Genomic DNA, 16027 nt, shown 5'->3' with positions numbered 1-16027 from the left:
AGTCTCTTAAGTATTGTTTCCTCAGGAAGCAAATGCAGACAAAGCTGCTTGAGCCTTTGGGGAAAGCAGGTTGATCTGGGTGACTCTTTGCCGTAATCGTGTAAAGAAATGGCCCTCTTTTTAGCGTGCGCTAAGAGCAGAGGACAGACCCTTGTCTGGGTCAGAGTAAGCTGCTACTATTCTTTGCCCTGTGTTGTAGCACAGTCACCTGCTCTCAATTCTCATTTTCCTCACCAAGATATTTCTTAGAACTTCAGCTCCTAAAATCTCCTGAATGAACTCCAGCTTAAAAGCCAAATTGTTTTCCTTTTCCTCCTTTCCCCTATGTCATCTCTGTTTGGGCTTCCTAGCATAAATTACATGGTAGAAGTCTGGCCAACATAACGACAATCAGTGGTTGAATTGGGGGCAGTTTAAATCTCCCATCATCACACTTTCTAAAGCAGAGGTTGGCAAATTATAGCAGTGGTCAAATCCAGCCTGCCGCCTTTTTTGTAAGTAGTTGTACTGAACCTAGCAATACTTCTGTGTATTGTTTATGGCTTGACTTTATGCCACAGTGGTAGAGTTGAATAGGTGCTACAGAGACCATATGGCATGCAAAGCCGAAACTAGTTATCATCTGGCCTTCTGAAGAGAAAGTGTACCGACCCCTACTCTAAAGCTATGTAAATGCTAGCTGTAGTTGGGCAGCTCATCAGGAAGACTTACACGTGCCCAGAATTTTTATTATTTTTTTTAATCAGAAATGGGGGGGCAGGGTAAGGCACAAGGAGAGTAAAGGAAAGATTAGGATTCATGTATTTTTGGAAATTGCCAGTGGCTAAGGTTTGAGAGTAACAAATATTAGGATTGTGCAACTGGAATGTTCTGTGGTTGTGTTTTCTGGTTAAACAGTTCATGGCTCGGTTCCATGAAAAGATCTACCAGATGCTGAAGAACCTACTCCAGCTCTCTCCAGAAACCAAACACTGTATCTTGTCCTGGCTCGGAAACTGTTTGCATGCAAACGCAGGCCGCACCAAGATTTGGGCCAATCAGATGCCAGAAATCTTCTTCCAAATGTATGCCTCGGATGCCTTCTTTCTGAATCTGGGTGCTGCTCTCCTGAAGCTATGCCAGCCATTTTGCAAACCCAGATCCTCTCGGCTCCTCACCTTTAATCCTACTTACTGTGCCCTGAAGGAGTTGAATGATGAAGAACGAAAAATTAAAAATGTACACATGAGAGGTAGGGGGGAGCTGGTCTTCTCAAAACTGTGTGTGTGTAACATAAGGCCTTCACTTCTATATCGTTTTCCACAAAGGTCCCTCTTTCTCAAAGAAGATAAGGCAAAAAAGAAAAGCTATTATAAATTTTTAAAAGACAGACTTAAAAACTGATAGTTTTAGATGTTATGCTTTACTGAGACCTTCTCTCTGAATTTGGCAGACTTGGATATTCAGTCATTCATTCATTCTTAAGTAAATGAATAAAGGACAGTCCCTGTCCTTTTTGAACTCAAAGGCTCCAAAAGGAGGCAGATATGTTAACAGATCATCATAATATGGTCTAGGGCTAAGCTATAGGAATCCAGAGAAGGGAGTAAATGATGAATTCTGCAGAAGGTGGAGGTCTTCATAGCTGAGTCTTAAAAAATGTGTTGGGTTTATCAAGCAAAGGAGTCCCTTTTATAGAGGAAATAACTATGAAGGTACAGAGCTGTGAAACAACTAAGGAGCAGTGGGAAGCTCCACATGGCTAGAACATGGGGTAACTGGGGGAAGGGGTATGGAAATTGGCAGGAAATAAGCCTAGGGAGGAAGAATATTGAAGCCAAATTGGAGAAAACTCAAACAATACAGAGAAGTGAAAAGAAGGAAATAAACCACTCTTAGTCCTACCACTCGAAATGAATCACTCTTAATTATTATGTATTTCCTCCCAGTTTTTTAACTCTTCTAATTATAAAAGTAACACATGCTCAAAAGCAAATAATCTTATATACAGAAAAGTACAGAATAGTAACAAATGATTACCTATCTCCTGGGAAAATCTACAGTGCTATCTATCATTCCTTTTAATTTTTGGTGATTTCATGATCAAGTTAAAGAGATTTAACTGCATTTCTATAGACAGAAGCTAAAAGACGTTTTTAGACCAATAGACTAGGAATGTTATAAGATCTGTTTTTAAGAAGATATTACTCAGTTCACTGGAAGCAGGATGGAAGTTGAACTAGAATAAGGGGACACTGGAGCCAAGATAGATGTCTATGGCAGGACGTTTACTCTTCCTTTCCTTTCTTTGAGGTTTGGACAAAGAGACCTGTTTGATTCCAGCTGTGCAGGAGCCAGAGTTTCCCCAGAACTACAACCTTGTGACAGAGAACCTGGTCCTGACGGAGTACACCTTGTACTTGGGATTTCACAGGTAGCTCCTGTAATGTCGTTGGGAAAGAACTGTTTGGTTGTATTGCTATCAGAAGGTTAAAAGTGAGTCTTATAACATTCTCACTTTATTCTGAAGGCCTACATTAGGATCTAATAGGAAAAGGGCATTATATGCATTAATCTGTGTCTAGATCAACTGGCTTTATCCATGTACCTTGAATTTATTTTGCATTTTTGACCTATTAAAACTTTTTAAAAAATTAAAGATACACTATATTATATAAATATAGTGTAAAGATACACTATATATTTCTCTCGATCTGGACATTTTTAAATCACTGTCTTCCTTTTGTCATCCATACAAGTGGAATTTTCATTTAATATTTCACATTCTTTTCAATTTTCATTACTTATTATGCCTGATGAAAAAAGAGAAAGCTTTATTGTATAGAGAGACAAAATTGACAAAAATTAAAGAAATGTTTTAAGAGATTTCAGAACGATCATAAAATCAGTGTCAAAGAGGATTCTGCATGTGTGAAAATTTGAAAGCTAAGGTGCGTAACTTCTGAAAACGGTCTGGTTCTGGCTAACCGCATGTCATTCTGTGATTTTTTTTTTTTCCCCCTCTGATTTAGCTGATAGTGACAAACATTTTATAAATAAGAGGGAAAAATAGCTACTCACTCATAGTTATAATCTATAGGAAGGCATATTGAGGACAGGAATTTTTAATGGCTTTTTGGGAAACCTAAAATGACATAGCTTTTTTCAAACGTCATCAGATTTTTCAAAAAATGAAATATCTTTACTAGAGATACTTTCTCTCTCTGTCATTGATGTTTTAAATGAGACAGTAGATAACAACTTACCATGTATTTATTAGCCTATTAAAACACAAAAATGAAAGTCTAACTAACTGTAGACATCATCCACAGAGCCAAAGAGAATGAGTTTGGACCGTACACACAGACGCAACTCTCCATGACGTTGAACTCTGGGTCTTCCTTTCATTAGAGAACATTTGGATGACCTTTTTTGAAGAATCATTTAATTTTTATTGACCATCCGAGGACTGGAAGCTGCTGTTAGGTGGCATTCCAGGTGGCTTCTGGTTTATATGTGGTCATTGCTAATCTGGGAAGTGCCTGGTGGCTCAGTCTGTAAAGAATCTGCCTGCAGTGCAGGAGACCTGGGTTTGATCCCTGGTTAGGAAGATCCCCTGGAGAAGGAAATGGTAACCCGCTCCAGTATTCTTGCCTGGGAAATCCCAAGGACAGAGGAGCCTTGCAGGCCTCAATCCATGGGGTTGCAGAAGTTGGACACGACTTAGTGACTAAACCACCACTACCAGCCCCACCATTGCTAATCTGAACTCCATTCTCACCAGCTTTAGTTCTCCACTAACCATGAAAAGACTGTGCATATACCCACATCCAAGTACAATCATTGCCTTTGGGTGGTGTCAAACTATCTTGTACTTTGCTTAATCATTATATATTGTACATAATAAAAGCCCAGTCTACACCCTGCTCAACCAAGCCACTATTCTTTGGATAGTGCATTTCAGCCAAAGGCAACTAACTATATGTTGAATATTTGGTAACATCTTCCTGGTGCTCTGCTCCCACCCCTATCCTGTCAGTAACTTTTGTGACATCTGTGTCATCACAACCGCAGCCCTACATCCTAAAAGGGAATACTAGAATAAATATATGAGGATTTGTTTTTCAGAAACAGTCTGTACTCAACCATCTGTGAGCCTTCTGACCCAGTCTCTTCTGCTCTCTTGAGGGCAGGTTGCATGATCAGATGGTAAAAATCAACCAGAATCTGCATCGGCTGCAGGTAGCCTGGCGGGACGCTCAGCAGAGTTCCAACCCTGCTGCTGACAACCTCCGGGAGCAGTTTGAACGACTGATGACCATCTATCTTTCTACCAAGACGGCCATGACTGAGCCGCAGATGCTGCAAAACTGCCTCAACTTGCAGGTGTCCATGGCTGTTCTCCTGGTTCAGCTGGCCATAGGCAACGAGGGCTCACAACTGATGGAGCTGACTTTTCCTTTGCCAGATGGCTACAGTTCTTTGGCTTACGTGCCAGGTGAGCTGGCTTTCCCTTGGGAACTTCCTATTTATAGCCATCTGAGTTTAACTGGGTCACTTTGGAAGTATAATACTCAAAATATCCTACCTTAGCTATCATTCAGCTGTTTTTGGAGAAACAACTCAAACTCGTAGATAATGACTGTTGGTCAGAGCCTCAGAGAACTGACAGCTGGTTCCTCAGTTATGTTGCCACTGCTCTGCAGATCAGAAAATAGTCTTTAGAGGGTAAAGTGCAGTCAGGGTTTTCAGAGCTGTTAGTTTCTATCATTAATATCGTTGGTCATTCGACTTACAAATTTATCTGTCTAACCCTCCCCCCTGTGCTAGTCTTTAGGAAAAAAAAAGTCATCTCCTCTTGGTTAACCCAGAACGGAGAGTGTGTATGTCTGTTTTATTGATTGAGGGGTCAGCAGATATTGTCCATCAAATTTAGGTTATATTTTTTCTTTAATTTTTATTTTATCTTGGAATATAGTTGGTTTACAATATTGTGTTGGTTCCAGGTGTACGGCAAAGTGATTCAGTTATATATATACATACATACATTCTTTTTCAGATTCTTTTTTCCATATAATTGGGAAATTTGAGAAATTTCCTGTGCTATACAGTAGGTCCTTGTTGATTACCTATTTTATATATAGTAGTATGTATGTGTTAATCCCAAACTCCTAATTTATCCCCCTGCACTTCTTTTCCCCTTGGTGCAAATTACATGCTCTTAATCCCTGTACTAATCATTGATTGCTGAGTAACAGATTACCCCAAACATAGCAACTTAAAACAACAAACATTATTACACACAGTTCCCTCAGGTCAGCAATCCAGGATTAGTTTAGCTGCATGGTCCTGACTTTGGTCTCTCATGAAGTTGCAGCCAGGCTATCCACCAGGGCCATAGGAATCTGAAGACTCGACCAGGGCTGGAGGATCTGCTTACAAGCCTAGTCATGTGGTTGCTGGCAGATCACAGTTGCTTGCTGGCTTCTTTTCCAGGCCACACAGGACTCTCTTTAGTAACTATTCATGGTATGGCAGCTGGCGTCTCTCAGATCAGGGGACAAAAATGGAAGCTGTCGGCTTTTATAACCTAATTATGGAAATAACATGCCATCATTTCTGGAGTAGTGGAGGAGGAGATATACAAGGGCATAAATACAAGAAGGCTAGAATCAGTGGAGCACCCCAGAGACTGATGACCATAGTCATCTAATGTTTTCATCTCTATTCAAGATTCTTCATCTAAAGGGTTATTTTAACTCAGTTAACCTTGAGTGTGGAAGTATATATCCATTGGTGTACTTTCTTAAATTGCAATGGTGTGTTAACAATGTTTTATGTCTCTACTGTTCTTCTGTTTACTTGGATAAAACTAAAAATTGCCTTACATTCAAAGGAGGTTCTACATTTTTTAACTTATCATCCTTCCTAGTACCTGCAAGACATTTGGGGTTCTTGTAAACCTTCACTAAGTAGAGTAAAAGAGAAGAATTTAAATATTGCTTAATACAGAGAGTCAGATGTTTGGCTAATTCCAGTGAAAATTTTCTTTCTCAGAATTTTTTGCAGATAACTTGGGTGATTTCCTCATTTTTCTCCGTCGCTTTGCCGATGACATCTTGGAGACATCGGCAGATTCCTTGGAACATGTCCTTCATTTTATCACCATTTTCACTGGAAGCATAGAAAGGTGAAGTGCTGAAAGCATGGCTCTGTCACAGTGCAGAGCTGTGAAACATTCAGAAGACTTCTAAGCCAAGAAATAAACAAGCCTGAATCATAAGGGGTTGCCTTCAGAAGTTGTGTTAACATTAATGAATCACCTGACTATCCTTATGAGTACCCCAAAATCCCATACTTGAGAGGCATAATAAACAAAGGACTTTGCCCACAGAGAATTTGAACCTGCATATAAGGTACCAGATGGGAATTCCCCTGCTAGTCCCTGGTTAAAATACTTAACCTTCATGCCAGAGAACTTGCCAGGCGCTAATGATCTTCTAATGTCTGATAACAAAGTTTGCTCTATAGTCCTGAATTGGATGAGCAGTAAACTTAGGTAAATGCTCTCTGATCTCAAGACTTACCATTCACAGCTTCTAGTCCTCTTTCCCAGAGGAAGATGCTCACTGACCTATAGAGTTGCTTCTCTGATTTCCTGGTGGTGGTAGACCAGAGGAAACAATGTGTACGTAAGTGAGAATTTTCTGCACAGAGCCACAGTCCCCTGAGCCGAGTCGCTGAGACGTAGATAGAACTCACTCCTCCACTGAACTGAATGGGCCTAGGGAGAAATTCTAAACCAACAAGTGTTAGGCACATCTGGTATGCATTGTAAGTAATGTAGAATAATTAATTATATCCTGGTCCTTATCCCCAGAAAGTCTGGAAAGGCAAGTTTATCCCAGGTGAAGCTGTCAGAGAATAGTAAACAGTAAGTAATACATTATTAAAGAGAAATAAACAGAATGGCAGAGCATTAAATAGAAACTTAGCTACTCACCCTCATTATTGGTAAGCTATGATCTTAAGAACTGAATGGTATACTCTGCATATCCCCAAGAAATTGACAGACTTAAAACTGCTCAGTCCTGTTTTCTTCTGTAACTCTCTGTACAGATAGTACAGATACTATATGGTGATATGATGTTTTGATTCCTTATGTGGAGAAAAACAGTTATAAATTTGAGAGTAAAGTTTTCTGCTTCCTCAGTTTGCTTTCTGCCCTATTCATAGGATGAAGAATCCCCACCTAAGGGCCAAACTGGCTGAGGTGTTGGAAGCAGTGATGCCCCACATGGATCAGACCCCAAATCCCTTGGTATCCAGTGTCTTCCACCGGAAACGTGTGTTCTGCAACTTTCCCTATGCATCCCACCTTGCAGAAGCTCTCATCAAGGTCTTTGTGGACATTGAGTTTACAGGTAAACCAATCTAGAATCAAGAAGCTAATGCATCGCTTAATCAGTTTTTAAATGATTAATCTGTTTTTAAATGGAAAATACCATAAGCCATTATTTACTGAATATCTGTCATGTGCTACCTGAATGCTAAGTGCTTTTTTCACATTATTTCCTTGTCACCACCTTGTCAAAATTTCCTTGTCAAAAATACAGGAAAGTTTTACTGTATTATCCCTGTTTCCCTGTGAAGACACAGATGCTCAAAAAAGATTATTTGTTTATGTCATACAACTAAGTGGTAGAATCAGATCTGTCTCACTTTAAAAAAGAAAGACATATACTCCTGATAACTTTACTATATTTTTTGACAGACTCATATTCAAATAAATTGGGCTGTCCAGTTAAAACCTGAGTCTTTATATTTTTCTTGCCTCAAAATTACAGAACAGTGACGAGTAAGACAGTGTGATTGACATATTCTTTTATCTTGTCGAGACAGTCTAACTCTCCTACAGTTTGTTAGATTAAGAATAACAGCAGGAAACATTCCCTAATTTCTCTCATGGCCTTTTGAGCTCTAACCCTGAGATGCTGTGTTTGAGTTAAGCAGTATCCCATCTCAGCCAGTAAACAAGACAGCAAAGCAGTTATTTAAGACCCCTTAAAAGGGGTGTCCTACCATCCAGTGATAAATGCAGTTAACATTAAAGCGATATTTAGCATTTTACTGATTGCTTTTCTGTATTAGAATTTGGACTTCATTACTTGCTCACGTCTGAGACTTACTTTCCTCATTTGTAAAATGGGGTTGAAGTGATGGCTGAGATAGTATATGTAAATTTTAATTTTATATATATATACATATATATATAATATAAGAAGTTGCGCAATAAACCCTGCAATTATCTCATTATATGGCCACTACAACTCTTTGGTTGTAATATTAGAGGATGAATTATAAAATAATTATTTGTTTGGCTGCTCGGGGTCTTAGTTGTGGCTTGCAGGATCTTCAGTCTTTGTTGTGGCATGTGGAATCTTTAGTTGCAGCATGCAAACTCTTAATTGAGCACATGGATCTAGTTCCCTGAACCAGGGAATGAACCTGGGCCCCCTACCTTGGGAATGTAGAGTCTTAGCCAGTGGACCACCAGGGAAGTTCCAAGGGTGAATTATAATAACTATTTTATTTTCTGAGAAAGTAGAAGTTGAAAAAGATTTAAGAGACTTGGATTAAGTGGAGCCAGAAGGAAAACCAAAGTCTTCTGACTCCAAATCCCACACTCCTCCTTTATTATATGACCCAGCCTATAGAGCTCTAGTGGTACCTTTGGCATGTCAAAAGGTGTACAAGCCTCAGATTTTCAGCTCCTGGCCTGATTTTTCAGAGTAATCAGGACCCAGTTGCCCCCACAGTTGGGATGTTATCCATGAAGAATGTGGGGATTACTTAGTGGCCCATGCTGCATGTGGCTGTCACTGCCACAATGGCTAGCTCAGAGGCCTCATTCAGAGTCAGATAAGCACTCTATGTTTGGATGTGAAAGCATTTGTTTCCCTTGGCTTTTATTTTGCAGCTCAGTCCTCATCTTTTTCTGAGGTCTGTATCCTTTATATCTGTCTCCCTCTTGTTCTGTCGATAAGGAAATAAGTTAACACTTGGCTACAACTCTAGATCTTTATAAACTCCCAGGACTGGCTTTACCAGTATCCTTAACACATTCAGAATTTTCTAAAAATGGCTACACATAGGCATAGGGCTTCCCCAGTGGCTCAGAGATAAAGAATCCACCTGCCAATGCAGGAGACACACAGGTTCAATCCCTGTGTCAGGAAGATCCCTTGGAGAGAGAAATGTCAACCCGCTCCATCTTTCTTGCCTGGGAAATCCCATGGACAGAAGAGCCTGGCGGGCTACAGTCTGTGGGGTCGCAAAGAGTTAGACAGGATTGATATCCATCTGTCCGCACATAGACATAAGCTCATATTCTTTCTCTAATGGCACTGGCTTTGCTGATGTTTTGCTCTACCTTACTCCAGGAGACCCCCATCAGTTTGAGCAGAAGTTTAATTACCGCCGCCCCATGTATCCCATCCTCAAGTACATGTGGGGAACAGATACCTATCGAGAGAGCATTAAGGTGAGAGTGTTTTTGGTGAAACCAAAACTGAGTTATCTTTGCTGCAGATAAGCTCCAGTGGGTTGTGATTCTAGACTAAACTGGTATTCTCTTGGGCTGGGTCTTACAGGATTTGGCTGACTATGCCTCTAAGAATTTAGAAGCCATGAATCCTCCACTTTTCCTCCGCTTTCTTAACCTGCTAATGAATGATGCTATCTTCCTTCTGGATGAAGCCATACAGGTAAAACAAACAAATTTAACTGCTCTTATACCATCATACATACTTTTTACCTCTTAGTCATGACAGAGCAATCCTTATGCCCCAAGTACCTGTCTTGGACACCAAAATTTTGCAAGTAATGTACTGCCAACCTTGCTGTTATAGTTTGATAGATATTCTTCCATTAGAGACCAAGATCAAGGGTCATCGAAGCCTTATGAGCTAGAATGAGATTTTGGCAGAGTGGAAAAGCAAGTGTGAAAGAAAGGCCAGACTGGCCCAACTAATCAGTCTAGCACTACAGAAAGAAATCAGAGAATCTTCATTCAGTTAGTGACTTTCAGCTTTCTTCCATTCCAAGACAATGGTAACAGTGACCAACCAAAGCAATGATGCTTATCCCTCTTTCCTAAAAGACTCTGACTTTTACGCCACTATTTGAAAAAAGTCTCTGGTTTGGGTAATTTTTTTCACATAGAGACTCCAAATCATCAGTATTTTTCGTTTGTCCACTGCTTCCCAAATCTTTAGCTCTATCTGAAACATGAGTTTTACAACATACACCAGAGGCCACTCAGCTCATTCAGCTTAACCATATCTTGTGGAGCTGCCTCTTGCTCCTATAAAAATTCCCTTTATCTGCAACAGGTGTAAGACAGGGCAGTGACCCAGGTGTAAGACAGAGCAGGTAAGTCATGAGGGTAGCCTGTCGGATAGCCCACACACTCCTCATGTTGATTAGCAGCCTCCCAGTAACTTGTATTTAATTTGTGAAAAAGTGCTTCTCCTTTGATCATAATCCCATACTTAAAGATTTTTAAATCTGTTGCCTTAGAAAACAAGTCCTGTAATAAATGGACCTTTCTCAGCAAAATTTTGGTGTGACAGAATAAATGACACAGATGGCATCTCCATGGGACTATAAGCATAACATGCTTGCTGCAACAGCAAGAGTGATGAGAAGTAGAGGGTTTTAAATATTTATGGTTCTCCTTCCAGACATCTTGCATATTTGATAGAGCTTTGTTTTTTGATAAGCAGTTTTGGGGGGTGGTTTTGTTTTCCTTCTTTCCGGAAGGGGTCAGCTTTTTTTCCCTGTAGCCTGTTTTCTTTTATCAATGTTTCATATACTATTTATCCTCCTTTCTGTTTCATAGACTATAATATTTCCAAGGGAATAACCCGTTACTCTTCCCCAGACTGAGACAATGTTTCCACAGTTTCTTTTTTAAAAAAATTTTTAAAGGCTATGCCATGCAGCATGTAGGATCTTAGTTCCCAAACCAGGAACCCATGCCCCCCTGCATTGGAAGCACAGAGCCTTAAACAATGGACCACTAGGGAAATCTCTCCACAATTTCTTTTTAAACGTAATAAAGCCTCCTGTCTCTTATGTAGTTCTTGGTTTTCCCAGCTTAGTGGACTAGATTTTAAATAGGACCTCTTAAATATCATCTTCCTTTCAATACACTTTGTCCTCTGATCCATTCCACCTCTGGTTTCTGTAGTATTTGAGCAAGATAAAGATTCAGCAAATTGAGAAGGACCGAGGTGAATGGGACAGTCTGACTCCAGAAGCCCGCCGAGAGAAGGAGGCTGGCCTACAGATGTTTGGACAGTTAGCACGTTTCCATAACATCATGTCCAATGAAACAATTGGTACCCTTGCGTTTCTGACATCAGGTAAGGACACAACATACTGCTTTTCCCAAAAATGCAGTGGTTAAAATCTGTTTCAGCTGAGGGATCCGCCCCGCTGAAGCTATGGTGACAGTATCCTCCTCCACAGTCTGAGAGGAAGTGAATCACTAGAGAAGCTTCAGAAAGAATGTTGCCCCCTGTTGACATGGAAATGAGGAAATGGTCACCCTTACACAGCTGCCAGAAAGCATAAGTTAGTGTCATTTTTCTTGAGGACAACATAGCCATATAAATATACCTGGGGGTGTTTGTGTTGACTTGAAAAAATATCCTTGAACTCTGGTTAAATGTGGTAGATCAGAGACGTTTATCTTCACTCCCTCTGTAGCTCCACTGTCCAGTTCAGTAGCCACTTGCAACATGAGTCTGTCAAGCATTTCAACTGCAGCTAGTCAGAAATAATATGTGCTGTAAGTAGAAAATTCACACTGCAAGACTTTGTATCTAAAAGTAAAAACTTCCATTAATAATTTATATTGGTTATATATAAAATGGGGGCGTCCCTGGTGGCTCTGATGGTAAAGCATCTCCCTGCAATACAGGAGACCTGGGTTGGGAATATCCCTGGAGAATCCCACTTCAGTATTCTTACCTGGAAAATTCTGTGTACAGAGGAACCTGGCGGGCTACAGTCCATGAGGTCACAGTGTTAGACACAACTGAGTGACTAAGCATACACATACGTATGTGAAATGACAACCAAGGATCACCAGGCAAAATCCTCTTAACGCAAATAACAGCCAGAAACACCTTCAGATATCTTTATAAGTCTCAGAGGGATGAAAAAAGATACAGCATTTATAAGACAAGAACAAAGAGGCAATACCAGAGATTATCCAAAGAACAAGAGCTCTTGAATATTGAAAATACAACTTCAGAAATTTTGAAAAGTCAGTAGGACAGTTAGAAAATAAATTCACGGAACTCTTCAATGAAAACAGAACAGAAAAAAAAAAAAAATGGAAATTAGAAGAGAAAGAAGAAGAAAATATCAATCTAGAAAGTCTCAAAAGAGAAAAATGAAAGTTCAGGAGCAAAGAAATAATACCCTCCAAATTCCCCAAAACTAAGAGGTTCTAAATCAAAAAGAGCCCCCAAGTGCCCAGCACAGGGAATCTTCATGACCCCCACACTAAGGTATATCATTGAGGTGTTTTAGAAAATCAGGGTAAAGAGGAGATCTTAAAAGGTCCCCGAGAAAAATCAGGTAATGTGCAATGGTTTAAGCGTCAAAATATCTTCGAATATCACAACAGTGACATTTGAAGCTGTAACACAGTCCTGATGGAAAATTATCTTTTCAGCCTAGAATTCTATAGCCAGCCAAACTGTCAATCCTGTTTGAGGGTAAATGTAAGGAAATTTTCAGAGGTGACGGTATCAAATTTACTTCCAGTGTACCCTTTCTTGAGAAGCTACAGAGAGATAGACATACTCTGTGAAAATGGAGGAGGAAAGTGGAATCCCATAAGAGACATACAAAGGAAGTCCCAGGATGATGGAGGTGGCCTGTGTGACCACCACACTGCAGGCCTATAAAATCGGAGTCCAGAGTGGAGTGATGGATGGAAACTTCCAAAAAACATCTCAAAAACTGTTTTCGAGAGTTCTACATTTCTGGTGGAGAATTTAGAAAGATTTAATGATAGGTACTCTGCAAGTAAGCAAAAAAATAATTAAAATTTTTATTAAAAGTATACCCACTCTCAGCTCACTGGAGAAGGAAATGGCAACCCACTCCAGTATTCTCGCCTAGAGAATCCTGTGGACAGAGGAGCCTGGTGGGTGCTGTCCATAGGGTCGCACAGAGTCGGACACGACTGAAGCAACTTTGCATGCATGCATGCCTTGGAGAAGGAAATGGCAACCCACTCCAGTGTTCTTGCCTGGAGAATCCCAGGGACAGAGGAGCCTGGTGGGCTGCCGTCTATGGGATTGCACAGAGTCAGACATGACTCCAGCAACTTAGCAGCAGCAGCACTGTCAGCTGGAACTAGTTACTGAACAAAGAGACCTCTGCCCCAATTCCCAAGAAGTATCTTGAGCATGAAGTCTCTGAGTTGGGAGTTGTTAGGGGAAACACATTGACTGAAACTGCCTGCCCTGGCCAGGCACCATAGTAGCAATTAGCGTGAGTTATTTTATGACAGGAGGTCCTGGTAAGGAGCATGGAACTAAACTACCACCAACCGGAAGAATTTGAGAAAGGTCAAAAGGAGATGCCATGTGCCCTGCCCCCTCTAAGAATCCTTCTCCCTGGCATCCATCTTGACTAAGCAATGCATGTGCCACCAGGAAGGACTCTGAGTCAGAATGATGGGCCAGAGAAAACCCAGGAACTAATCTCATCACCATAAAACCTGAGACTGAGCCACATGGCAGAGCAGTCCTCCTGGGTTCCCTTACCTTCCTGCTCTCTGCCCATGCACCCCTTTCCAATAAAGTATCTTGCTATATCAGCAAAAAAAAAGGTATGTGTGTATATTATATTATTATTACTTTATATAATTTTTAGAATACTGTGTAGCTCTCCTGTGATATTTTCATGCTCTTAATGAAAAATCTAAATTATTTCTCCAGAGATCTGCTTATATATTAGGGAAATTTATATTAGGAGAAGAGGGACAAGAATATGAACTAAACTCTCACCAGTAGTAGAGTCAATATATAATGACTAAAATGGAAAAATTAAGAACCAGCAATACTAAATAAGCTGTACTCTACTTGGCTTGTGCACTTGGCATGTATGTATGTATTTTGAAATTAGTGACCTAGCAGTCAGTTTCTTACAAATTTGTTACAGGATATAATAAATCTAAAAGGTGTATGTAAAAAATAAAAAAAATTAAAAAAAAAAAAAGTGTATGTATACACACTGAAGTTCATCAATTAGTATAATACTTTTAACAGGAAAAAATTTAAAACAATCATAATATCCAGCAACAAAGGTAGAGTAAATAAATAATTCATGGTGCAATCATATGTGGTTGTTAAAAAGGGTATAAATCATCACTATCCTATAGTACTTTATATGATTGTTGTTTATTTGCTATGTCATGTCCAACTCTTTACCCCCAATGTAGCCAACAAGGCTCTTCTGTCCATGGAATTTCCCAGGCAAGAATACTAGAGTGGGTTGCCATTTCCTTTTCCAGGGGATTTTCCCAACCCAGGGATCAAACTCACCTCTCCTGCTTGGCAGGCAGATTCTTTTCCACTGAGCCACTTGGGAAGCCCACTTTATGTGATAGAAATGTGTAAATCTACACTGTCCAATACTGTAGCTACTGGTCACACGTGGCCATTGAACACTTGATACGTGGCTAGTATACCTGAGAAACTGGAGTTTTCTACTTAATTTTAGTTAATTTAAATAGCCACATGTGGCCCGTGGCTGCCATGTTGGACAGCACAGGAACCTATAAATGGTAAGATATTTATGATACTGTTAACGAAAAAAGTTACAGAGTATATATAATATGATAGTCACTTTGTTTTAAAAATGTCTATGTAAAAAAAAAAAGTATATGTCTATAAATATGAACAGAAAAGCTAGGACATATTAGCAAAATGTAACTAGTGTTTACTGTGAGTGGTTATTTTTGTATTTTATTTGCTTTGCTTATCTAATATTTTCTAATATTACTGCAGTGAAAATGTATTTAAAAATTGCTTTCAAAAAAAGCAGTCCCCAGAGGTCTCTAAGTAAAACTCTAGGACACAGTAAGTTGAAGATTTCTAGTGGATTGGGTTTTCACAGACTTTGGCTTTTTTTTCCAGAGATCAAGTCCCTCTTTGTGCATCCTTTCCTGGCCGAGCGCATCATCTCCATGCTGAACTACTTCCTGCAGCACCTGGTTGGCCCCAAGATGGGGGCCTTAAAAGTCAAGGATTTCAGTGAATTTGACTTCAAACCCCAGCAGCTCGTTTCAGATATCTGCACCATCTACTTAAATCTTGGGTACCTGAGATTTAAATGGGGCAGGCTAGAGGGGTTGCTCATGTTTTAACTGGGGGTTTTGCTAGTAGAATGAAATAACTAGCTGGTAATTATGTGGAAGTAGAAAAGATTTGTTTCTAGTTGGCTGACACAGTGGTCTTCTGCAGGTTTAAATCATGAGATTTCGTATGACCCGTGGGATGTTATTTAGAATTTCCAGCATTCTGCCTTGATCTGTTCAAAGATAAACTTTACTAATTGTTTCATTGTTTGGTAAAGCAGTACTTTTTTTTTTTTTTTTTAACAGTATATTTTTATGGTCACCAGATACTTGATAAGACTTCCTTCGTAAAAATTAGAAGAGATCATTCTATAACAAAAGAACATTCACGATACCTAAGTGATGGGGAACTTTGTTCCTCAAGCCCTCTGTTATTGCCCTCTTTGATCTACCCTCTGATGCTTAGCTTCTATCTGGTACTGACCTTCCAGGGACGAGGAGAATTTCTGTGCCACTGTGCCCAAGGATGGCCGTTCCTATTCCCCAACTCTCTTTGCACAGACAGTCCGAGTCCTGAAGAAAATAAATAAGCCTGGGAATATGATTGTGGCTTTCAGCAACTTAGCAGAGAGAATCAAGGTGAGAAGGATAATTTGCTTA

At 39.9% G+C, this 16027-nt stretch overlaps 1 protein-coding gene across 2 annotated transcripts in view; it reads left to right on the top strand.

Moving 5' to 3' along the window:
- UBE4A (ubiquitination factor E4A) overlaps window positions 1-16027 on the top strand; it is a 38871-nt gene that overhangs the window by 17010 nt on the left and 5834 nt on the right. For both annotated transcript variants that reach the window (XM_065946309.1, XM_065946310.1), the window contains 10 exons: window positions 898-1231; window positions 2293-2413; window positions 4173-4477; window positions 6037-6169; window positions 7216-7403; window positions 9423-9523; window positions 9633-9746; window positions 11234-11408; window positions 15207-15387; window positions 15859-16006. In XM_065946309.1, the coding sequence (XP_065802381.1) occupies window positions 898-1231; window positions 2293-2413; window positions 4173-4477; window positions 6037-6169; window positions 7216-7403; window positions 9423-9523; window positions 9633-9746; window positions 11234-11408; window positions 15207-15387; window positions 15859-16006 (1800 nt within the window). The remainder of the gene's footprint in view (window positions 1-897; window positions 1232-2292; window positions 2414-4172; window positions 4478-6036; window positions 6170-7215; window positions 7404-9422; window positions 9524-9632; window positions 9747-11233; window positions 11409-15206; window positions 15388-15858; window positions 16007-16027) is intronic.

This window comes from Muntiacus reevesi, chromosome 9, assembly GCF_963930625.1.
Source record: "Muntiacus reevesi chromosome 9, mMunRee1.1, whole genome shotgun sequence".
NCBI classification, from domain to species: Eukaryota; Metazoa; Chordata; class Mammalia; order Artiodactyla; family Cervidae; genus Muntiacus; species Muntiacus reevesi.
This window is presented reverse-complemented; position numbering and strand designations above follow the sequence as displayed.